Raw genomic sequence first — 26,194 nt, forward strand, 5'->3', positions numbered from 1 at the left:
ATTAAAATTACAATTGTGAATCCTAAAAATGGTTTGGGATTTTTTTTTTTTTTTTTTAATATACCAGCATTAAAAAAAGTTATTGCATAGCAAGAACTGGGATTCATTTCATACTTTTTGTAGCGCTGATTTTTTTTAAAATTTTTTTAAGGAAATTAAATATGAAAAAAACAAAAGCCAATCTAATACTTAACTTGTATTGCATACAAACAAGGCAAGTGAGCAAAATACTTACTGGTCCTCATGTACCAAAACCATCTCAAGATTGAGGGGGAAGAAATAAATGCTGATAGAAACCAATCAAATGGTATTATATAGCTACTTAAAACAAGATTTTTGGGTCTAGCAACTTTTTTTTTTTTTTTTAAGAAAAAAAAATTCCTACAATGAAGCAATCTTTCACGTTTATGTACGGTCGTTCACCAATTATGATGTGACGGGTGGCTCTCGCCCAATAACATTTCATGATAGGGGAACAAAGATGCCATTTTTAGTGTACAACACCGAACAAATATTCAATTTGTGTCATTGACATCGCTATTGTTACCACTGTGTGCGGGACAAAGAAAAGTTATAATTGTGGTTCGCTGTGTATTCCCTAGATTGTGTACTGATAATACACAAGGACAGATAATACAACGAAAAGTCAATTCAAGGGGAAAGTGGCAACAACGACCTGTTTCAGGAACCGTTACACAGGTTTGTGACAATTACAATGGTTCTTTGCATTTTAACTACAGTTTTCAATCAAAACCCTCCGAGCTAATCCTTGAAGCCTAGCTTATGTTTGAATGGTTATTGATGACCCATAGGACAGGAGTTACGGATTATGCAGAGTAAGAAATAGCATTCAATGGTTTCAACTCAAGTGAATCACATATGTATTTGCTATAGGATGAATTGCAAAATTTTGCGATAGTTAGCTTTAAAAAAAATAAATAATAAAGAGTCCAAATGAGAAAAAATAAATAAATAAAAAACCCAACACGGCGCTCATCCTATTGCAACATGGTGCTATCAGCTTTGATTTTTTTTTTCCTTTTTCATTTTAAGTTAACACAAATACAGTTCTTGTAATACAATTCCATCTTTAATGGCAACAGATGCTTTTGCATGTTGACTCCAGTCAGACAAAATTTGTGGGGGAGAGGGGAGATTGGGTGGGCTGATGGCAGCTGGCATTCATTTCTTGAGTGGCTGGTAAACTGATGCATTGGGGTCCAACCCAGATGAGCTAGTCTCCACAAACTTGGAAGAGTAGTGTGGGGAAACAGGGCTTAGGGTACTTGTCCCTGCTGTGTATGCAATGCTGGGCATTACTGCCATTACTTCTGCTATCTTCTGTTTGAGGTCTTTGATTTCTTGATCTTTCTGAAGAATTTGTCCTATAAAAGTGAGAATAGAAAAAGTGTTAAGGATCTTCATGCAGTATACCGAATAAAAATGCCACCTCAACTGAGATTACTACTGTAAGGACCTCTTCATACATACGACTTTCATGGCCCAACTATAGATTGAGTGGTTCAGATTGTCAGCAAGTCTCCTGACCCAAACTCAAATAGCTGCATAAATGACTACAAGTTTCTCGAGTTTGGGTCAGGAGATTCGTGGCCAGTCTGGACCATAAATGCTGGATGTGTAAAACCTGCCAAAGGCCGGATCGCTCAACCAATTTTAGAGCAGTTTCATAAAAGGGTTGTCTGGACTCATAAAAAGTATGCAGTCACTACATGACTGAAGACTGTCAACTCATACGCAGAGTTCATAATATCACTATTTTCCATGCAGGTGGGCAGCCATATGGTCAACTGACGACTAGTCTCAGGTAGCTTTTTTTCAATTGAAATGAGAGAAGCAAAATGAGACTAGTCGGCATGTGACCACAAGTACAGTCATGGCCAAAAGTTTTGAGAATGACACAAATATTAATTTTTACAAAGTCTACTGCTTCATTTTTTCTAATGGCAATTTGCATATACTCCAGAATGTTATAAAGAGTGATCAGCTTAACAGCAATTACTTGCAAAGTCAATATTTGCCTAGAAAATGAACTTTATCCCCCAAAACACATTTCAACATCATTGCATCCCTGCCTTAAAAGGACCAGCTAACATCGTTTTAGTGATTGCTCCATTAACACAGGTGTGGGTGTTGATGAGGACAGGGCTGGAGATCAATCTGTCATGATTAAGTAAGAATGACACCACTGGACACTTTAAAAGGAGACTGGAGCTTGGCATCATTGTTTCTCTTCTGTTAACCATGGTTCTCTCTAAAGAAACACGTCCAGTCATCATTGCACTGCACAAAAATGGCCTAACAGGGAAGAGTATCGCAGCTAGAAAGATTGCACCTCAGTCAACAATCTATCGCATCATCAAGAACTTCAAGGAGAGAGGTTCCCTTGTTGCCAAAAAGGCTCCAGGGCGCCCAAGAAAGACCAGCAAGCGCCAGGACCGTCTCTTAAAAGTGATTCAGCTGCAGGATCGGGCTACCAGCAGTGCAGAGCTTGCTCAGGAATGGCAGCAGGCAGGTGTGAGTGCATCTGCACACACTGTGAGGCGGAGACTCTTGGAGCAAGGCCTGGTTTCAAGGAGGGCAGCAAAGAAGCCACTTCTCTCCAGAAAAAACACCATGGACAGACTGATATTCTGCAAGAGGTACAGGGAGTGGACTGCTGAGGACTGGGGTAAAGTCATTTTCTCTGATGAATCCCCTTTTTGATTGTTTGGGACATCTGGAAAACGGCTTATTCGGAGAAGACGAGGTGAGCGCTACCACCAGTCTTGTCTCATGCCAACTGTCAAGCATCCTGAAACCATTCATGTGTGGGGTTGCTTCTCAGCCAAGGGAATGGGCTCTCTCTCAGTCTTGCCTAAAAACACAGCCATGAATAAAGAATGGTACCAGAATGTGGGGTTGCTTCTCAGCCAAGGGAATGGGCTCTCTCAGTCTTGCCTAAAAACACAGCCATGAATAAAGAATGGTACCAGAATGTCCTCCGAGAGCAACTTCTCCCAACCGTCCAAGAGCAGTTTGGCAATCAACAATGCCTTTTTCAACATGATGGAGCACCTTGCCATAAAGCAAAGGTGATAACTAAATGGCTCAGGGAACAAAACAGATTTTGGGACCATGGCCTGGAAACTCCCCAGATCTTAATCCCATTGAGAACTTGTGGTCAATCATCAAGAGATGGGTGGACAAACAAAAGCCTTCAAATTCAGACAAAATAAAAGCATTGCTTTTGCAAGAATGGACTGCTATCAGTCAGGATTTGATCCAGAAGTTGATTGAGAGCATGCCAGGGAGAATTGCTGAGGTCCTGAAGAAGGGTCAACACTGCAAATATTGACTTGCTGCATTAACTCATTCTAACTGTAAAAATAACCTTTTGTTACTCATAATATTGTTGCAATTATATTTCTGTATGTGATAAAAACATCTGACAAACACACAAAAACCAGAGGGCAGCAGATCATGTGAAAATATAATATTTGTGCCATTCTCAAAACTTTTGGCCATGACTGTATGCAAATCGCATACATCCACCTACACAAGAAAATACAGAAGAATTTTGACTGCCTACATTGTCAAGATTCAGCAGTCTACAGTCAGATCTTTCTTCTGATATCAAACAGTCCTTTTAATAATGGGAACATAAAAGCAGTATAAAGAAAACAATCCTTGTTTTTTGTTAATTCTTGGCTATGGTTTCATATATGTTAGAATTGGCCTTTAAATTTTTTTCACATATTAGTGCTTACCCAATGTTTTGTGATGGGTGGTATTAATCCATTTCCTTCTAGCTTTAGCGTATAGAGTGGATTATATTATTATACATGCATGTCAGAATTGACATGGGGATATGGAGCATCTAATATATAAAGCTGTGTATATATATATATATATATATATATATATATATATATATATATATATATATATATATATATATATATATATATATATATATATCTCTCTCTCTCTCTGGGATTGGCATCCGCACCGTCGCAGCTACAGCCACAAAATTTGGCACAGTCACTCGTCTGCACCCCGAGAGGATCATAAGCTATGTTGTGAGGTGAAATTTTAACCCTGCGCCTTGCAATTCACCAAATAAATTTTGCCCCTATCTACATAATGGGGAAAAAGTGTATGTATTGGCATCTGCATCGTCGTAGCTACAGCCACAAAATTTTGCACAGTCACACGTCGGGACCCCGAGAGCGTCATAGGCTATGTTGTGATGCAAAATCTTAACCCCACGCGTTCCAATTCACCAAACAATTTTGCCCCTATTTACATAATGGGGAAAAAGTGAAAGGAAAAGTGTTGGAGGCAAATTGACAGCTGCCAGATGTGAACAAGGGGGACTTAAAGAATGAGAGCGATGGCGCCAAAGAGTATATACCGTACAGTTGCTAAGGTGGGGCTCTGACATGGGATACTCACCACACACAGGGATATGAACACACACAAAATGCGCCACACACTACCACGTGCTTCAACACATATACCACCCTCAGCACACATTTCACCACACATACACCAACCTCACCACATAAAAGTCGAAACACAAAAGTCGCCACTTAAAGCTCGCCACGCTGTCCCAGAGCTGTTTGAAAGATGAAAAATGAGCTGTGATTGGTTGCGATCAGCAACAGTTTTCTTTGTATACAGTTGTGGTAACTGAGGCCTATTATTCTTATCATTTCTATGGTGTTATCGTCCATCTGTAAAGCTGGAAATAACAATTTATTACCGTGCCAACACAGACCACCCTCTGACACAGACTGCAGAGGGAGCCCAGTATCACACAGGATAGGATTAGATACACAGCTCAGCAGTCAGTATGACACAGGATAGGATTAGATACATGGCTCAGCAGTCAGTATCACACAGGATAGTATTAGATGCACGGTTTTTATGTGCATATAATCATTATAATGTGTTATAACTAACCCCAGTTGGTTACTATGCCCAGGCAACGCCGGGCTCTTCAGCTAGTTACTTATATAATCTCAATCATATGAGAAAAATGTAATGCTCATGTGTAGGCATTGCAGAAAAATTAGAAGTGTGAAAAGCTTCTCAAAAAATGAAGGCGGCAGCTAGATATTCCACCAATGTGACCCTACTACTGGAAAGGATAATCCCATAATGGACAGTCTTAGGAGCTCCTCCAAGTCCAATAGTCGACTATGGACTATAACGACCTGAAATACACTGGCTGCCAATAACTGCAGAGTATTTAACACTTGACAATTTTTCGCGAGCTCTTCCCCAGACATTTTAATCCCAGCTATAGTAATATGCCAGTTACCTTGGGCAATCTCCAGCTGTCTTTTTGCATCACCTAGTGCAGAGAACAAATCCAACTTGATTCGGGTTTCTGCGCTGAGGCTATTTTCTAAGTGCTGTGTTTTATCTTGCATGGCTGAAAGTGCAGACATTAACACCTCTGTATCTTTTTCATTTTCTTTGTACTTTCGCAGCTCCTGAAACAAAGAATATAGTAGAGTTTAAAAGCAGATTACAGGATAGTGTGTAATAAAGGCCACTTTAAGACGAATATTATGTTTATTAGATGTATAATACCCATTGCATCCCTCTATAAGGAGCATGGCCTATACTAAAGGGGGTTTTACACATAGCGATAGCGCTATAACGTCACCAATTTTGTGACGTGCTAGCGATATCGCTATGTGTGATACTTACCTCCGACTGGCTCCCCCGCTGTCCATCGCTGATCGCGCGAGAATGTCCGGCTCCATTTCTCGTCGGGCGCTTCCTGCTGTGACGAACGACGCGTGGACGCGGGCGGGAGGACGTCAGGATCGCTGTGTGAAAGGTGAGTATCGTGCGCTGCGTCGCTGCTGCATCGCTGTGAGGTCTGCCTGTGTGACAGCTCACTAGCGATCATTTAGCGATGCACCAGCGATCCTGACCGGGTCGGATCGCTGGTGCATCGCTAAATGTAAAGGGGCCTTAAGGCAGAGTCCGGCTGATGAATGCCTTTTCAGAGACGTACTCTCATTAATAAATAAAAAAATTAATGAAGACCTGCAATCAGATTTCATTATACAAATAGTTTAGATCAATAAATAGATCTTAAACCTGGTGGGGTTGGTGTGTTTTGAAAGTTTTCCTGCTTAAAAGGTATATGTCTTTTTCAAGATCCTATCCCAATACGAGGCATGTGTAATAATATTAGCAAAATACCTCCAATTAGAAACGTAGTATAGTTTTCCTGATAAGGTATACTGCTTACCCCTTGCGCATGGAAATGCAGTAGCTTAAGAATCCCCATGGTTACAACCACTAGCAACTAATAGTCACTATACGAGTGGTCGTAACCACGGATACCTTAGCTACTGCAGTCCCCTGCACATGGGGTTCAGAGACCGCTTATCAGGCAACCATACTACATGTCTAATGGGAAGCATTTGCTAACACCTACACATATCGGGATAGGATCTTGGAAAACCTCTTTAATATTAAAATTAGAATTTCATGAGTACAACACTTGCTGGACTCAAAATATTTATCTTAACCTGAAAATAAGGTTTGAGGCTGTATAATTTTTTTAAGTGCCCCAGCCTGGTCAAGTCGAAGATCTAGTTAATAATGTATACAATGAAGTCCCATGTAATAATGTAAGGGTTCTTTACAGTTGGAGTATTTAACCCCTTTACCCCTAAGGGTGGTTTGCATGTTAATGACCGGGCCAATTTTTACAATTCTGACCACTGTCCCTTTATGAGGAAAAAAAACTAACGCGTCAATGGATCCCGGTGATTCTGACACTGTTTTCTCGTGACATATTGTACTTCATGTAAGTGGTAAAATTTCTTTGCTATTACTTGCGTTTGTGAAAAAAACGGAAATTTGGCAAAAATTTTGAAATTTTCCAACTTTGAATTTTCATGCCCTCAAATCAGATATTTAACACAAAATACCAAAGTAACGTTTCCCACGTCTACTTTACATCAGCACAATTTTGAAAGCAAATTTTTTTGCTAGATAGTAATAAGAGTTAAAAAGTTGACCAGCAATTTCTCATTTTTACAACCACTTTTTTTTTTTTTTTTTTTTTTTTTAAGGTCCATATCACATTTTAAGTCACTTTGAGAGGTCTAAATAGATTTAAAAAAATGAACATAACTTTCTCAAAATTTACTTCAGATCCAATTTTTTTTTTTTTTTTTTTTTTTTATTTTCCCAAGGGTAACAGGAGAAATTGGACCCCAAATGTTGTTGAGCAATTCCTCGAGTCGCCGATACCAAATATATAGGGGAATACTACTATTGAGGCACAGTGCAAAGCTCAGAAGGAAAGAGGCGCCATATTGGAGTTCAGATTTTGCTGGAATGGTTTGAGGGTGCCATGTCACATTGACAGAGCCCCTGAAGTGCCGGAACAACAGGAACCCCCTATATGTGAACTCATTTTATAAACTACATTCCCCAATGAATTTCGTTGCAGTAAGCGCTGTTCCCCAGCGCCTGGTGCTTAACATGGCTCTCTTCATTCTCCCCTGTCTCTGCCAACAATCGGCACAAGCAGGGGAGAATGATGAGAGTGGCATTTAAGTGATAAAAGACTTCGGTGAGATCCCCGCTAGCACCGTGAGTGCTCAAAAGGAGGCCTTACAGCGGGTTTTTAAGTTATGTACCACTCCCTGGCACCTAGTGCTGCGTGTCAACTGTCAGAATCAGCCACCACCCGGCAACAATCGTCGGTGCACCCCCCCCCCCCCCCCCGATGACAATGATCCGTCCCTGGTCAAAAAGACCCAGGGCATATGGACCGATCATTAAGTCTGATGTCAGAAAGGGGTTAGAGAGGTTGACCAGGGTTTTGAAATATATTTTTGTAAGGCAAAAAGTGGTAGTAAAAACACAAAAAAAAAACACACAAAACCACAACCATTTCTCACCAGTTTACACTGGGTGCAGAATTACTAGGCAAATTAGTATTTTGATCACATCATCCTTTTTACACATGTTGTCCTACTCCAAGCTGTATAGGCTTGAAAGCCAACTGCCAATTATGTAAATCAGGTGATTTGCATCTCTAATGAGGGGTGTGGTCTAATTACATCAAAACCCTATATAAGGTGTGCTTAATTATTACGCAACTTCCTTTCCTTTGGCAAAATGGGTCCGAAGAAAGATTTGACGGACTCTGAAAAGTCAAAAATTGTGAGATGTCTTGCAGAGGGATGCAGCAGTCTTGAAATTGCCAAACTTTTGAAGAGTGATCACGGAAAAATCAAGCGTTTCATGGCAAATATCCAACAGGGTCGCAAGAAGAGTGTTGATAAAAAAAAAAAGGCGCAAAATAACTGCCCATGAATTGAGGAAAATCAAGCGTGAAGCTGCCAAGATGCCATTTGCCACCAGTTTTGCAATATTTCGGAGCTGCAACGTTACTAGAGTATCAAAAAGCTTAAGGTGTGCCATACTCATTGACATGGCCAAGCTAAGGAAGGCTGAAAAACGACCACCTTGCAACAAGAAACATAAGATAAAACGTCAAGACTGGGCCAAGAAATGAGAGTGATTCTTGATTGGCCAGATGGATGGGCCCAAGGCTGGATCAGTAAAGGGCAGAGAGCTCCACTCCGACGCCAGCAAGGTGGGGTACTGGTATGGGCTGGTATCAAAGATGAACTTGTGGGACTTTTTCGGGTTGAGGATGGAGAGAAGCTCAACTCCCAAACCTACTGGCAGTTTCTGGAAGACACCTTCTTCAAGCAGTGGTACAGGAAGAAGTCGGTATTGTTCAAGGAAAACATGATTTTCATGCAGGACAATGCTCCATCACATGCATCCAAATACTCCACAGCGTGGCTGGCCAGTAAAGGTCTAAAAGAAGAAAAAAATGACATGGCCCCCTTGTTCACCTGATCTGAACCCCATAGAGAACCTGTGGTCCCTCATAAAATGTGAGTTCTACAAGGAGTGAAAACATGACGCCTCTCCGAACAGTGTCTGGGAGGCTGTGGTGGCTGCGGCACGCAATGTTGATCATAAACAGATCAAGCAACTGACAGAATCTATGGATGGAAGGCTTTTGAGTGTTATCGTAAAGAAAGGTGGCTATATTGGTCACTGATTTTTTTTGTTTTGTTTTTGAATGTCAGAAATGTTTATTTCTAAATTTTCTGTTGCTCTATTGGTTTACCTGGTGAAAATAAACACGTGAGATGGGTATATATTTGGTTTTTATTAAGTTGCCTAATAAATCTGCACAGTAATTGTTACCTGCACAAACAGATATCCTCCTAAGATAGCCAAATCTAAAAAAAACAAAAAAAACTCCAACTTCCAAAAATATTAAGCTTTGATATCTATGAGTCTTTTGGGTTGATTGAGAACATAGTTGTTATTCAATAATAAAAAGAATCCTCTCAAATACAACTTGCCTAATAATTCTGTACATGGTGTAGTTTCTCAGTACGGCTGTATTCCTTCGGACAACTGATCTGGAGCAATCTACCTCGGAGGTATGGAGCCATACATACCGACACCAGCGCTGAGACCAGCGACTGGCTGCAGGGGTCACGTGGGTAGAAGGCATGCAATAAGGCATAGCAAAAGCAAAACAAGCAGGGCGAGTTTTCATTTCAAAGCATTTTCTGCAGGAAAATGTGGATGGATGATCCTACTAACTGGGTCACAATTGAACTATTCTAATACATTTGCGCACCAAAATAACCCTGGTTTGTTTAAAACAAAAAACAAACATACACACAACATGTAGGCAAGTTAACCGTGAGACTCTCTCGTAATTGCTGCGGAGGAAGATATTATACCTGAACCTTTAACTCCAGGTCCCTTATCTGGTCTTCTTTGAGCTTCATGTCTATTGATAACTTTTTACATTCACTCTCTAGATCTCGGATTCGACTTCGTAATGTTTCTGTACATTCACCTCTGAGAGACAGAAAAGAGACTGGGTCAGATATGAGTCATCTTAAAAATACCAGCTCCATTATTCCTGTCCCACTTTACACACAATGACATACCTGTTCGCTGCAGCAAATGCGACTGCTCTTGCTGCTGTGGCTTCTTCTAATTTTTTCCTTTTCTTCTCCTCCATGAGCTGCTTCTCTACAAATGCTCGAGCTTCTTGCTCTGCCTTCAGCTTTTTCTCCAGCTGACTAATAGTCTGCTTGTCCTTCTGCTTCATCTGGACAGCGCTATGTAATCTGGGTGGTGACATAACGTTTCATTAGAACCTAGAATAAGACAATTCTATCAGCTAGGGATTATTCTCCTGCAGAGCACTCACTTGTTTTGCAGCAGCTCGTTTTCCTGTCTGAGCTGCCCTATTTCACTCCGAATTCCCCGCTCCGTGCTTGTTAGTACGTTGATCTGACTGCGGAGGTCCTGCTCAATCTGCCTGCTGCCCTGCAAGTCTGCTTTTAATTTCTTTACATCTTGTTCCAACCTGAAAGTACACAGAAAAAATGGTCGTCATTAACTGGTCAATGACAGAAAATACAGGTCGATGAGAAACAAAGATCCCCATGTGCAAGAGCTCTTCAGAGCCACCAGTTCAGTCTGCAGTCACCTCTTCATGACATATGTGGTTTATAGCCATTTGGATAACGTGCATGTATGAACCCGGATATAGACCGCCATCTGACACCTTCATCTGGTTTCCATGACAATACTACAGACAAAAATCTGAATCTCTAAGTTACCGTAACTCCTAAAAAGACTCCTCCATATAGGTATTAGATTGAAGTCAGTAGAACGCGTAGATATTGGCCAACCGTCTAATACGTATGGAGGTCTCCTGACTCCCAAGACAAATTCCCAACCTTATTGTTGTTCAAGTGTGAAGCGGTCTTTGCAGTAGGGGTCTCCACTCTCTCCAGTGAAAACATGTCAACGCTCGGCCCAGCCAAATATTCATGTGTGTTGGGGGTATTCTCCACCAAGTCTCACATGCATGTAACTAAAATTAAGCACCCAGTTCCATTGCCCACCATTTAAAGAAAAAAATTAAAGAACAGCTTTAATAGAACCAGTCATGCTGAAAATGGTGTAGATCAGGGGCAGCTGATCAGATCACCATATATTTTTGTGGGAACATTTCAGGAACACTTGTGCTTTATTAATGAAATTCCCTGTTTGTATGTATACAAGCCCAGTGATTGGAAGTCGTGTGTGTGTGTATAATATATATATATATATATATATATATATATATATATATATATATATATATATATATATATATATATATATATACACACACACACATACACACAGATGTCTGTCAGTCACTGAATAGGACAGCCTACTGGACTCCTACAAACACCAGGCATTTTAATGACTAATATTCAAGTTATATATAGGCTTGTTGAGCGATTCAATATATCGCTCTTCTCTATACTGTTAAAACTACATGTAAAAATGTGACCGGTTCCCTTTAGGGCCTTTATCTTACTGTAAAAGTTGTCTGGGATTTTTTTTTTATAGTTCACTAGCAGTATAAAATTATATATTACTACTCATCAAATCCTTCACTTAGGTGGTGACCTACGATCCTGCAGTGATAATGGTTATTTCTGGTGTTTTAAAGGGGTTGTCCACTACTCTGACAACTTCTCCATCCAATGCTTCCCCCCTTGTAAAATAATTAAAAAAAAAAAACCCTACACACCTCCTGTACTGGCACCATTCCAGAGTTGTCAGCACCGTCTCTCCCGGCAATGGGGTAACAGTGTGACGTCACATGAACCCTGTGGCCAAATCAACAGCCGTTACACTCACTCCACTTTATAAAGGTGTATAATGGCAGATAACAGACGCCAAGGGATTGGATGGCTTTGAAGCATTTCTCAATGCGCATGTCAGGTGTAGGAACCGAGCATTATGTGAACAAATGTTAGCCATCACGACAATCAGTGATAAGGTCCTGTCCAAATCAGCCAGAAGAACAAAAACACACAAATTGGTCATCTGAAAAGCCAAGCCGGACAAAAGGAACAACACATTCCTAAATTTTACATCATACTTGTGATCAGAAATAAAATCCATGGCAGCAGACACAAAATAGGGTTAACAAAGAAAGCTGCAATGTCTGAAGAGTCAGCACTTGTTTTTATGTCAGAGCATTACATCAAGTACTGTTTGTTCTGAATTTATCACAGATTTTAAGTCAGAGCACAGTCCATATCTGCAAGGGAAAAAACAAAAAACACAGACATGACTAGTCCCCAATTAATAGGCTTTCCTTCCCTCTTTCAACAAATCTGTATATAAAGTGTGCATTACTAAAAGAAAGCCTTCCCCACCATAACAGTGCCCATGAGTTTTGATAGGACATGCACGTATGTCTGATAGATGTGGTTCATCTCAAGAACGGGGTCACATCTTTCAGTCAGTCTATTATAGATCAAATATCAAGATTAGGATTCATCCTCCTCTACTAGTATGGTATTTATTTTTTTTATGGTAGGGGGGGAAAAAAAAAAAAAAAAAAAAAAAAGCCCTTCCGGCTCTTTGTAGAACACTGAGCCTTTTAAATTAACCATTTTTGTAAAATTATCATTAATGTTACAGTTTCTTTAATTCAACTAATTGTTCATGTCAGTAATATCCTGAACTCTTGCCAACTAAATCCTATTGGAGACATGGGGGGCTATGCTATTTGTTCCAGTCACTAGAAGGCTGAGGCTTGGAGAGATCCATTATCCGTGACCACAGTCCAGTAGCGGTGGTAGACATAATGGTTAATCACTATGAAATAGATATAAAGGTGTGAATAAAACATTCCCCACACCATTTCTTCCAGCACTTCAGTACATTTTCCCAAGATGTTGTATAGGAAACAAACATTTGTTATGGACCAAGACTCCATTTGTCATAGATTAATCTGGTTTTGATAGTTTGCTAGTTTTTAAGCTAACAAGATTGGAGTCCAAAAGGGTCTTCCACATTCAAGTCATCTACTTAACCCTGCTGATCCAATCACATTTACTATACAGCTGTACTGTTTCAGGTCAATATGACCAGACATATTAAAAGGTTGATTTTAGCTACTGTGTTTTAGTTGAATAACCGTTTCATTATTAAACTGTATGTGAACATGGTTGACCATAAACAAATGAAAAAAGTGAAATTAAAACAAAATTGGGTTGCATAGTCTGCAGGGTCTCAAATTTCATTTCAGGTCATATGGACCCAAATAGAACAGCGGGGGTTTTTTTTAAGGAAACCTGTTTATGGCCAGTTTCACACGTCCAGATAATTCTGGTACCGGTAAATACGGTAGCGGAGCTATCCGTGTGGACACGTGGTACCTCCGTGCCACAACATGAGCCACATCAGGACCACACGGACAGCCGCCGGGAAGAAGCACTACAGTAAGCACTGTTCCCCTGCAGCTGGTGCTGAATGCGGCTGTCATTCTGATCTACTGCTCTGCCAGCAACAGCGAGCAGGAGAGCAGAATGAATGAAAACCCGATGTGGGGTCCCCCTCATTTTATGAACTAACCAGACGAAACTTACAGCTAGGGGCTGCAGCCCTCAGCTGTCAGCTTCACCAAGGTTGGTTCTCAAGAATAGAGGGGTCCCCTCACTTTTTTTTTTTTTTTTTTTAATTTAAAAAAACGGCATGGGGTCCCCCCTATTTTTGACAACCAACCTGACTAAAGCTGACAGCTGGTATTCTCAGGCTGGTAAGGGGCCATTGATCTTGGCCCCCCACAGCCTAAACTAAAGACGGCAGCCCCCAGCTGCCCAGAAAAGGTGCATCTATTAGATGCGCCTATTCTGGAGCTTTGCCCGTTACTTCCCACTTGTCCTGCAGCAGTGGCAAGTTGGGTTAATGCCAACTTTCTATTGTAAGGTGACATTAAGCCCAGATTAGTAATGGAGAGGGGTCAATAAGTCACCTATCCATTACTAATCCTATAGTAAATAAAGGGATAAATAAAACAGACAATAAGAATAAAGTATTTTGATGAAAGACACACATTTTTTAAATCTTTATTATACTGCCAATTCCTTTGCAACTCCCTAGATCTCCTGTAAAAAAGCTGAAAATAATAAAGCAACAATATACATTACCTGTCCGGCGCTTAGTCACGTCCCACGGTGTAAATCCATCACGGGGGTTAATACGTTTAGAGGCGGAGGGCTGCTAACACAGCTGCTCCCGACTGTAGAATGAATGGAAGCAGCCGACGCATGCTCAGTAACTAGCGGTGATGTCACCGATCATCACTGTCTGCACTCTGCTTCCATTGATTCTCCAGTCGTTTACAGTAGGGAGCGGCTGTGTTAGCAGTGCTCAGCCTGTAAATGTATTAACCCCCGAGATGGTTTTACGCGATAGGATGTGACTGAGCGCTGGACAGGCAATGTATATTGTTGCTGTATTATTTCCACTTTTTTTTACAGGAGATTGAGCGAGTCGCAAAGGAATTAGTGTAATAAAGATTTAAAAAAACGTGTGTGTGGTCTTCTTAAAATACTTTATTCTTATTGTGTGTTTATTATTCCCTTTATTTACTATAGGATTAGTAATGGATAGGTGTCTTATTGACACCTCTCCATTACTAATCCGGGCTTAATGTCACCTTACAATAGGTGGCATTAACCCCTTATTACCCCACTTGCCACTGCTACTGGGCAAGTGAGAAGAACCGGGCAAAGCTCCAGAATAGGCGCATCTAATAGATGTGCCTTTTCTGGGCAGCTGAGGGCTGTTGTTTTTAGGCTGTGGGGGGCCAAGATCAATGGCCCCTTACCAGCCTGAGAATATCAGCCCTCATCTGTCAGCTTTAGTCAGGTTGGTTGTCAAAAATAGGGGGACCCAACGGGTTTTTTTTTTTTTTAAATAATTAAAAAAACAGCGTGGTGATCCCTCTATTCTTGAGAACCAACCTTGATTAAGCTGACAGCTGAGGGCAGCAGCCCCCAACTATAAGTTTTGTCTGGTTGGTTCACAAACTGAGGGGGACCCCACGTTGGGTTTTCGGTCATTCTTCTCTCCTGCTCGCTGTTGCCGGCAGAGCAGGAGAGAAGAATGTCAGCCACGGTCAGCACCAGCCGCTGGGAACAGCGCTTATAGTAGCGCTTCTTCCCGGCGGCCGTCCGTGAGCACAGAGGACAATGTGAACTGTTCTCCGTGTGCAGCACGTGTTGCAGGCTATGTGTCAGTGTTAAAACAGACATGTCTCTGTTTTGCACACGGACACACGGTTTGTCAAATCACGCTGACATGTGCATAGACCCATTCATTTGAATGGGTCTACGTGTGTCAGTGTCTCCGGTACATGAGAAAACTGTCACTACACGTACCAGAGACACTGACATGTGAAAGAGGCCTAATGCTGTATATCTGCCCTGATCTGACCTGTAAGGGAAGAAAAATAACTTATACTCACCTGTGAGCCGGTCCGGTCCGAGGGGTGTTGCTGGTCTTGGTCCAACGCCTCCCTTCTTCTTACGATTGCCGCCCTGCTTCTTGCTTCATGTGGATCACGCGTCCCTGTGTCATTCACAATCTCCTTGGCATCGCGCTCCCGCGCAGGCGTACTTTTCTGACCTGTTGACAGCAGAGCAAAGTAATGCACTGCGCAAGTGGCGGGAAAGGTCAAAGAGCCCTAGCGCATGTGCACGGCAGTATTTTAGTCTGCCCTACCCTAGATGCCGAGGAGCTTGTGTGGATGACACAGGACGCGTTATCCACATGAAGCAAGTAGGACGGCGATCATAAGATGGGAGGCGCTGGACCAAAACCAACGACACCCCTCGGACAGAACCGCCCCGCAGGTTAGTATAATAAAACTTATTTTTCTTCTCTTCCAGGTGAGGTGGGGGCAGGTATACAGCATTATAGAAAACTAACTTTATTAATCATATACCATAGGCAAAGCACACATGCAATTCACACCCAAAAAAGAATTCATCAAAAACACTGAAATTGGGCGTTCTGAACGTATGGTGTTTTTTGTAGAAAAAAAAAAAAAAAACACTGCATGTGAATATGACCCAAGATATTCTGTAATTCCTTTTGACTGCATCTTCCAGAAGAAAGCAAATATAACTTTTGTTTTTGGGCAAATTTTCTACAATTAAAATGTTCCTTTACAGAATTACAGGGTTGAGTGTGGGCCATATGTACTTCTAGGAAGTAAGTGAAGTGAGGCACCGTCAGAGCTTCAGGGAGGAACTCTGCATACAAGTCAGACAGAAAGACAGGCTCTCACATGGATGGATGAGTTATTTCTTATGTGCTCATCTTTGTGAAAGACATTTGTTTGCACCTTCAATCTTCTTATCCTTCTTGAAACAAAAAAAAAAAAAAAAAAAAAAAAAACAAAACAAAATAATTCTGGCTTTTTTGGGAGGGTTATGCCTTTATGGCTTTTATTGTGGAGTAAAAATGATCAGGCAATGCGAATCTTCAGGACAGTATGATAAAGACCATATCAAATTCGGAACTTTATTAAAATATATTTTAAGACTTTGTAAACAGACACACAAACCAAATTTTTTCAGACTCCAAACTCAATTTTTCCGTTCATGGAGCGGTGCAAGGTTTGAGCTTTCTCATCTGTCGAGGTGGTACAGGACTGGAACCTGCGATCGTTCATAGCATGTTGTATTGCTTTATATAATTGAATTGATGTCTTCCACAGGTTAGGCTTCATAAGAGGACAAACATTGCAGTGGTAAGGGGATTTCAGCAGGCCTTCAGCAGTCATTAACTCATCAGCACCCTGCAATTCTCATGGTGAGGGGAGTAAGGGTAATCATGCCATTTAAACGACCAGGGACATTCCCGTTTTTGGCTCCCTTTCTTCCCAGAGCCATAACATTTTTCCATCAATATGCTTTGTGGGGTTTTTTTTTGCTGGACGAGTTGTACTTCTGAACTTCACCATATCATGTAATGTAAAATGGGGAAAAATAAAAAATCAAAGTGCAGTGAATTTGCAGAAAAAAAAAAAAAAAAAAAAAAAAAGTGCAATTCCACAATTGCTCTCAGTTTTGTTTTTTTTTTCTACCATGTTTACAAGATGCTAAAACTGACCTGGCATCACGATTCCATGGGTCATTAGGAGGAGTTCATAGATACCAAACGTATTGGTTTTTTTAAGTGGATGACAAAAAAAAAAAATCCAAAGTTTGTCCAAAAAAAAAAAAAAAAAAAAAAAAAGCACCATTTTCTGAGACCTATAGCATCTCCATTTTTCAGGATCTGGGTGAGGTCTTAGGGCTTATTTTTTTGCATGCCGAGCCGTTTTAATTGATGTCATTTGGTGTAGATACGATGTTTTGATCGCCCGTTATTGCATTTTATTGCAATGTTGCAGCCACCAAAAAAAACAAAATTCTGGCGATTTGATTTTTTTGCAGTTACAACATTTACCGATCGGATTAATTTTTTTTATATTTTGACAGCTCATGTGACCGGGGAGCCGATGGGTGGAGCTATGACAAGCATCCGGTTTGCGACAGTTAAATGCCGCCATCAGAGTGGATCGCGATGCCACCCGCAGCTGTTCGGGGCAAATGAAAGCTGAGCAGATCAGCTGTCAAGTGCCAGAAAAGGTGAACGCTCAGAATGGAGCACCAAAGAGGGGGAGGAGACCCTTGGCGGATATACTGCTGCTGACAGTGATTTTCACTGGTATGTGACTGGTTAAACAGCAGTGAATTTGACACACATGAAGCCTTTTTACAGTGCAAGCCGGGCCTGACTTATCTGGCTGGTAGTCCCAAATTGTCAACCTTATAAAAACATTAAAAAAAAATCGAACAAAAACAACCCACACAACATGGCCCCGACTCAAAAAAATAAACGCAAGTTTTTTTTTTTAAAGTATTTTTGGTGTCAGATTCATGAAATCACATGTGGAATATTAAAAAAAAAAAAAAAAGAAGTTTTTCTTTCTGTCTTGAACTATTTTTTGCAACTTTTGCCACCAAAAGCCACAAAAACTGTGCCAACGTGAAGAAAGTCAAAAATACACCAGCGGGAGACTTTAGTGAAGTTGTGACAAATTTTGTGACTTTTTAAAGTCACAACTGATGAATCAGGCAAAAACTTCTAGAATTGGTAGACTCCACAAAACAAGTAAAATAAACAGGCAAGCACATATAAAAACAGACTTAAAAAGGTGCAAATAGAATAATTGAGACACAGAAAACTAGACAAAAATGGTCAAATGCAATGTTGAATCAGCCACTAGATGTAGAGTTGCAACTACATTGAAGAGAACTTTTAAAAACAAAAACCTTTATAACATTTCATAGTGACGAGTCACAGGTTTTCACGGAAAGGTGGCCAAGCACAGACACCTCAACTGATCACCAAAACAGCACGTGCTTTTCATTCTAGCCCTGGAGGGAGAGAAGTGACACCAAGAAGTGAAATGGCACATTGTTCAGGAAAGGGTTTATGCACTTTTTATTTTAACAATTAGGCCGGGATCACACATTCGAGAAACTCGGACGAGTCTTGCATCTTAATACCCGGCACTGCCGCTGGCACTTGGGAGCGGAGCGTGCGGCAGCATAGAACTACAAGGAGCCGCACACTCCGCTCCTGAGTGCCGGGTATTAAGATGCGAGACTCGTCCGAGTTTCTCGCATGTGTGATCCAGGCCTTAGTGGGGTTCTCTGCACATGGACCCCTGCTTCCCATAGCTGCTGACATCACAGTATGAAATGTAACAAGTTAATTATAACTAGTAGGTAGCCATCTTGGTATTGTCCTTCATGCTACAATGCGTGATTGTCTTCTCTTAAAACTCTGACGGGTTACCATTGTCAGTGGCCAGTCTCCATGTATACCACTATAACATGGGCATAAGGTCCAGAACTATAAAGGCTTAATAGATCTAATCTAGCAAAGGATATCGGGTAATTGAGATTAACGACAATACCATGTTATGAGAAAAGCTTTCAGTCTGGTCATAAAAAAAAAAAAAAAAAAAAAAAACAAAACGCAACATTTTGGTGCAACTCAAGGCTGTGCCACTTGTCAAATTCATTAAAATGGTTTTCCCCATGACAAAGATCATTTTTAGCAATGGATCTTAGAATAATAACTATCACAATTAAATAAAATGTTCCTGTGCAGAGATAATCTTATGTGTCCCTGCTGTGTACTGTGTAATGGCTGTGTCTGACCGTACAGAAACATGGTCTGGTCATACCACAGCTCCTGGGCGGGGGAGGACAGGAGAGAGTATAAAGCTATTACAGTATGGGATCACAGCTGATTCTTTGAGGTAAAATATTGTTTAAAAACAGGCAGGGAACTCACAAAGAATGAGCTCTGATCCAATGCTGTACTGTCTGTACACTCTTTTCCTTCCTCCCCTGCCCAGGAGATGTGGTATGATCAGACCATGTTCCTGTACGAGCAGACACAGCCAATACACAGTACACAGTAGAGGCATATGTATAAGATTATCACAGCACAGGAACATTTTATTTTTTTAAACACATCCAACTGTGGAAATTATTATTCCAAGATGTATTGATTAAAATTAACTTTACTGGTGGGAAAAGCCCTTTAGGCGGGTTAGTGAATCATTACTGTGACTCCAACATGAACACTGGTCTAGATGAATTGGGGCCATAGTCTCTGCCACTACTGGCCATTCAACTAGGGCATTCCACAGTCTGCATAATCTAACTGTAAAGAATCCTTTTCCATTTAGATGTCTAAATCATCTTTCTTCACAAAACACCTTGCAAATAAAAAATGAAAATATAATATACATAGGTACAACCTCATGGACCTAGGTCTTTTATTTCAACCTATGTAATACACACAAATATTTATATAATTGACTTGTAATGTTTTCATTTCCTGTTGTGTCCAGGAGGAAGTTCACCGACTGCAATATTGGGACACCCAAGTGATGGGTGTCACGATATGGAAACTGCTGCTGGTACCAACCTATTTTGCGGGACCACGAGCAGAACACCGTCACACCACACACACTCTATACACTGTACGCATCACACAGTCATATACACTATCACGCAGTCTCTTACGCGGTACCACCAGCGGAACACCGTTGCACTGCGCCAATTCCGTACCGGTGCAGTGAATCATTTGGCTGATCCCGGCGGTAGATGCACAACGTGTCTACTTCATGCGTCCTCTGCGCATCCTAAACCACTCATCAATTCCATTCCAGTCGGGCAGTTTTTGCGTCTACACAGAATCTGTTCCGATGATCGTGACTTCGAAAGACAGGCACAGGACCTCTTTTATAGGTGTAAAGAGAGGCTATAGTAGACGATTATTAAACGAGCCTACAATAGAGTGAAATATTCTACATGCCAATCTCTGCTCTATAATAAAAAGGTGAAAGGATCATTTCAAAAAGTCAGATTACGAATTATCATGCGCAATTTGCACAAATGAGAGACTGTCTTCAGACGGCGTGGCCCATTCTTCAGACTGATTCGATTTTGAATCAATTTCTTCCAAACAAGCGTAGTATTTCTATTAGGCAGTCAAAAAATTTGAGACCACCTTGTACACAGTCACTATCAGGGCGAACTCAGACCCAATCCCTTTAATAGTAGTGGTCCTAGGCGTGGCTGTGTTCCTTGTGGTCGGTGCGTCGCCTGCCCCAACATTGATCGCACAAATTCTCTTTCTTCAATTCTAGTGGTACCAGAACATATGACATCAGGGGACATATTACTTGTACTTCACGTTATGTGATTTATTTTGCATTATGTCCATGCAATTTGATTTATGTAGGCATGACGACCCGCCAATTAAAAGTACGCACTTGCGAACATGTTTTGGCCATACAGGCGGCGGCCGACCACGATGACCCAGCCATGCTTGGAACACTACCACGGCATTTCAAGTTGCACCATGGCTGTGACGGCTCCCTATTGCAAATTAGGGGTATTTACATAATTGAGCCGGGCATCCGTGGTGGTAAAATGAGCCAAAAATTGTCTCAACGAGAGACAAGATGGATTTGGGCCTTGGACACCGTTCATCCCAAGGGCATAAATGAATCAATTAGCTTCGCTCCATTCTTATAACAATCCCGTGGCTAATTTTGTCTTTTTGCACATGTTTGTTGTACATTTTGATTTTAACCATTTTATTATTTTTCTTAGCCATCACCCTATTTTATCTTCAGCATGTGGCAGAATTCTTCGTGCGGATGGTGATGTACCAAGTGACTACGGATTTGGCTATCAATATCACCACTACATATATGAATATTTACTATTTTTCATATGTTTCTATTCACAATTTTGATGTAATCACTGGAGCCAAATATGTGATATCAAGATGTATGGCACGATAACATGTATATACACATTTGGTATAGGCGTATTCCATTATATATCTATATATATATATTTCATTATTTATGAAATCAATGTGATATATTGTTTACCATGAAATTATTATATGCCAGGTATATCTTTTTTTTTGGTCACTATTTTGACAATCATTGTTATAGTATTGGATATCATGATGTGGTTGTCTTATGGTCACCCCCCTCTCTTGCTTTTTCCATTCCTCCGTAATAAATAAATATATATATATATATATATATATATATATATATATATATATATATATATATATATATATATATATATATATATATATATATATCTCTCTCTCTATCTATCTATCTATCTCATATTTAAGTTTTGTCCAAATTGCTGTCCAATTTGCCATGATCTCATATTTGGGATTTCATATTTTGCTTGGTCTTTTCCAGTGGTCCTATATCGGCGTAATTATGTCTGCGTTTCATATTCTAGCGATTTTATGCTAGTTTATTTACAATTTCTTTTATCTAAGATCGTTTTAATGCAGTCTCTATTATATTCTACTCTTATGCTTTAACGGCTGTAGTCCAGCTGCCAGCACGCGAGTGCTTCGCTGCTCCCGGTGCGCCCGTCGGCTTTCGGCGTCTCCTGTTGTCCTGGTGAGCAGTCACGAGATTGTGAAGTCACCGGTCAGCTGACGCCGACTCGCGTCTTGTGTTGCCGCAGTAACACACGCGTCAGACGGTCTGGACATGGCTGCAGCGAGCTTGGATGCCGCCTTGTGTCTCATGTTACCATAACAATACACACGTCCTAGAAGGCGGTTTGGACGTAGTTATAGCGAATTGGATAGTAGATACCCTCATGATAACAGGGACATTTAAATAATTTGCGGAGGCTCTTTGGGATATGATTGGCTGCACAAATCACATATTTAGGGTTCTGTCTATGATTGGTGGTGAAAGCGCTTTTAAACTCCTCACTTCCCTTCCTCCCATCACCCCTTGAGAAAGGCAATCACGCCAAAACGCGCATCGGGGACGGACACACCGGGTGGGCTGCCTCTTATCTTTGATCAGGTAAAAACCTCCAATAGTTAACTCTTTCATTACAGCACTGTCTGTGATTTCATTGTATAATGCCTATTGAGATTTCACTGAGGCCAATTGGGAGTTGTGCAATCCTATTTGAGAGCATGTATTTACAGTCAGCATTTGAATGTTAATTACATTTATCTCTTCTCTCTTTTATCCCACCCGTGTATGTGTCCTTTTTCTCTTACATGTGCAATTGGTTTGGATCCTTGCTCTTCACTATCCTCCATTTACCTTAGTCTGTATATTATTAATAAATTAGATTTGCAATTTCAACATGTCTTTTTGGGATTTTTTGATCGTTGGTTCTTTCTCCTGATATATCAGCATATGTTGCGATTATCCCTCTACTATCCATTGTTTTATATTTTGCCTAACATAATTATGACACCTTGTAGTATAAAATCTCCTTGGTGAATAACATCTATGGGCAATCATATTGTATCCATGAAGTGTATATGGTGTACAACATGTCTACAGGCAGAGTTAGGCCTCTTTCACACTTTAGTCTTTTGACGTCAGTTCCAAACCGTCAAAGTGTGGAAAAAACGCATCCGTTTCCGCTTTTCAAAAAACGGATGCACCGGATCCAAGAGATTTTTGCCTGTGCCAGAGTGGCGTTTAGGGTTAAATAACATGGATAGAAGCTTTTCCAGGCATGTGCACTTTAAAAAAAGCGGGAAAAAAAAATGTTACCATGTCAGTCTACGCCGCATGGTGGACGCTAAAATACCAACGGATCCGTCAGATAACGGATGCAACGGATGACCATTTGTCACAGTCCAGGAGCTGTTGTATGTTCTGTACCCGGTCAGAAACAGGGGTGAGAGATACAGAGCACAGGGGGGAGACAGCTCAAACGGGACAGCACATGAGGGGAGAATACAGCACAGGAAGGAGAGAAACAGCAGACAAGGGGGATAGCACATGGGGTAGACAGGTCAAAGAAGAGCGCACAGACGGGAGAAGTCAGCACATGGGGAAAGAGTGGATAGGTGGGTGAGCGATTCTCAACGCTGCAAAGCCTGCCCCCATTGTGACATTACCGCCCTCCCAATGCGATAGCATCGGGCCTCCATCTAGTGTATACATAAGACCTCAAGGTGTCTTCGCCCCCCCAATGCTGAACAAGCTGGATTTTTGTAGCCTCTTGTAGGAGAGACAGTCCATTCCATTTAATATAGCCACCTACCCTTGATCCTCCTCCCACTTTCCAATCTCCTGTTTAGTCTCTGGGAGCACGACTCCTGGTTTTGCCAAAGTTTTCTTAAAGGGAATCTGTCACCCCTTTGAGATATCATATAATGATATCATTTAATTGTGTGTCACATAAGGATTCTCTTAGTACTTTTGCTTCCCCCTGACCCCACACCTTTCATGCATAAATACCTTCTTTATATCGGTTCAGATGTATGTAAACTGCCACTGTCCGGTCCGCTGGGCGGGGCTTATTCACCTGCTCCCCCCAAGAAGAAATGCGTAGAGCAAGACGGGGGGGGGGGGATCAGTTGAATAAGCCCCACCCAGCGGACTGGACCATGGCAGTTTACATACATCTGAACCAATATAAAAAAGGTATTTATGCATGAAAGGTGCGGGGTCAGGGGGAAGCAAAAGTACTAAGAGAATCCTTATGTGACAATTGAATGGTATCATTATATGATCTCAAAAAAGGGGTGACAGATTCCCTTTAAATGATGAAAACGTCAGCATGTTTTTTATTGGGATTACATATTTTAGAAATACATGTCTTCACACCGACTTGCAAAATGGACATATAATGGAGCCCAATGACTGGTTAAAGCACAAACAGAGGAATATAGACAAATAGGAAAAAAAAAAAAAAAAGTATATATCACATCTCTCAGAAAATATATATATATATATATATATATATATATATATATATATATATATATATATATATATATATATATATATATATATATATATATATATAATATATACACACACACATTGTAGCGCTGTTAGGATGGATTCCTGGACACAAATACCGGTAGGTCTAGTTACCGTTTTCCAGTTCACCACCTGACAGCACCATGGAGAAGTACCAAAGGATGGTAAATCTAGGGCAGGACTACTGCATGTAAGACTTCCCTGCTGAAAGCTAATTGTTCTGAGACAACATTTAGTTTGTAATGTATAGGGAATGTACCAAGGTTAGCCCAAGTTGCGGCCCTGCAAATTTGTTCCGTTGAGGCCCCCCCTCTTTCAGCCCATGATGTAGCTATAGCTCGAGTGGAATGGGCTCTAAGGATATCAGGGGAATCCTTCCCCTGTGCTTTATAAGCCAAGTCTATCATGGTTTTTATCCATCTTGCAATTGTTGCTTTTGCAGCTTTACAGCCCCTATTTGGCCCCCCGTACTGAATAAACAGATTTTTGTCCCGTCTCCAAAAGAGTTGAGCGACTTTGGTCGGATCGGGTTTCCTGAAACAAAATTTGTCGGATGAAACTGGTCCGATTAGGGCAAAAAAAGTCGGAGTTTCGTCCGAAACCCGACCCAATGCAAGTCAATGGGGAATAAAAGTCGGCATTGAGTGGATGAATGTCATCCGCTCAATGCCGACTTTTATTTCCCATTGACTTGCATTGGGGTCGGGTTTCGGACCAAACTCCGACTTTTTTTTGCCCTAGTCGGACCAGTTTCATCCGACAAATTTTGTTTCAGGAAACCCGATCCAACCAAGTTGCTCAACTCTAGTCTCCAACCTTCAGTTGCTTTCAAATATTTTAGTACATCTCTCTGATGTCTAAGTTGAGATAGACCCTTTCCTTGGGATTTCTAGGGTGCTGGCAGAAAGAGGAAGGACCACTTCTTGGTTCATATTTGTAGGTGATACTACTTTGGGGAGAAATGATGGGTCGAGCCTCAGGACTATCCCATCATCGAATATCGGTAGGTACAGATCTTGTATAGATAGGGCCTGCATCTCCCCCAACCACTTTGTCGACATGAAGGCCGTCATAAATGACTTTGGCTTTCCTTGTGACTATGTCCATAACCTCTGATAGAAGATACACAGAGGTTTACACAGGGCATTAAGGACCAGGTTAAGATCCCATGGTGGAGACAATTTTCTTAGAGGGGGTCTCAATCTCTATGTAGAAAATCTCGCTATCCAGGGATGGGTAGCTAAAGACAAGTCAAAGAAAATGCTAAGAGACGAGATTTGCACTTTTAAAAAGTACTAGGCCGAAGGCCTTTCTTAAAGCCCAATTGGAGAAAGTTAAGAATTCTGGGAATGCCCAGACTTGTAGTATCTATCGGGGCTTCTCCCAAAAAGGTACAGAACAGTTTTCATATTTTATTGTAAATTGCCGATGTTACTGGCTTTCTGTTTGCTTGAAGTGTGGTGATGACATCTTCTGACAGGTCTCTGGACCTCAGGGTTTGGCGTTCAGGATCCAGGCTGCTAGTTGGAGTGAATCCAGATTGTAGTGGAGGTGCAGGCCCTGGTATAGTAGATCTTGCCTGCTCGGCAAAAAGGATGGATCTTTCTACCGCTATTCTGTTTAGAAGGGAAAACCAGCTGCTATTTGGCCAAAAAGGTACCACCAGGATCATTGTCGCTTCGTCGTCCAGAATCTTCCTCAGCGTTCTCGGAATCAGCGGGAGGGGTGGAAGGGCGTACAGGAGCCCTTCTCCCCAGGGTTGAGAGCGCGTCGACCCCCGCTGCCCCGTCTAGAGGATTCAGTGAGAAGAAGGTTCTGACCTTTGCATTTGCTCTGGTGGCAAAAAGGTCCACTTGCAGTGTT

General features: G+C 41.2%; 1 protein-coding gene across 1 annotated transcript in view; it reads right to left on the reverse strand.

The window, feature by feature from the left end:
- Positions 1 to 864: 864 nt before the first annotated feature.
- MACO1 (macoilin 1) overlaps positions 865 to 26,194 on the reverse strand; it is a 69,708-nt gene continuing 44,378 nt past the window's right edge. The window contains exons 7-11 of the mRNA XM_073572284.1: positions 10,304 to 10,462; positions 10,038 to 10,220; positions 9,825 to 9,945; positions 5,327 to 5,501; positions 865 to 1,385 (exon numbers count right to left, since the gene is read on the reverse strand). Coding sequence (XP_073428385.1) covers positions 1,183 to 1,385; positions 5,327 to 5,501; positions 9,825 to 9,945; positions 10,038 to 10,220; positions 10,304 to 10,462 — 841 coding nt within the window. The 3' untranslated portion in view covers positions 865 to 1,182. The remainder of the gene's footprint in view (positions 1,386 to 5,326; positions 5,502 to 9,824; positions 9,946 to 10,037; positions 10,221 to 10,303; positions 10,463 to 26,194) is intronic.

This window comes from Dendrobates tinctorius, unplaced genomic scaffold (genome assembly GCF_039654945.1).
Source record: "Dendrobates tinctorius isolate UK_male_01 unplaced genomic scaffold, ASM3965494v1 ptg000007l, whole genome shotgun sequence".
Taxonomy (NCBI): domain Eukaryota; kingdom Metazoa; phylum Chordata; class Amphibia; order Anura; family Dendrobatidae; genus Dendrobates; species Dendrobates tinctorius.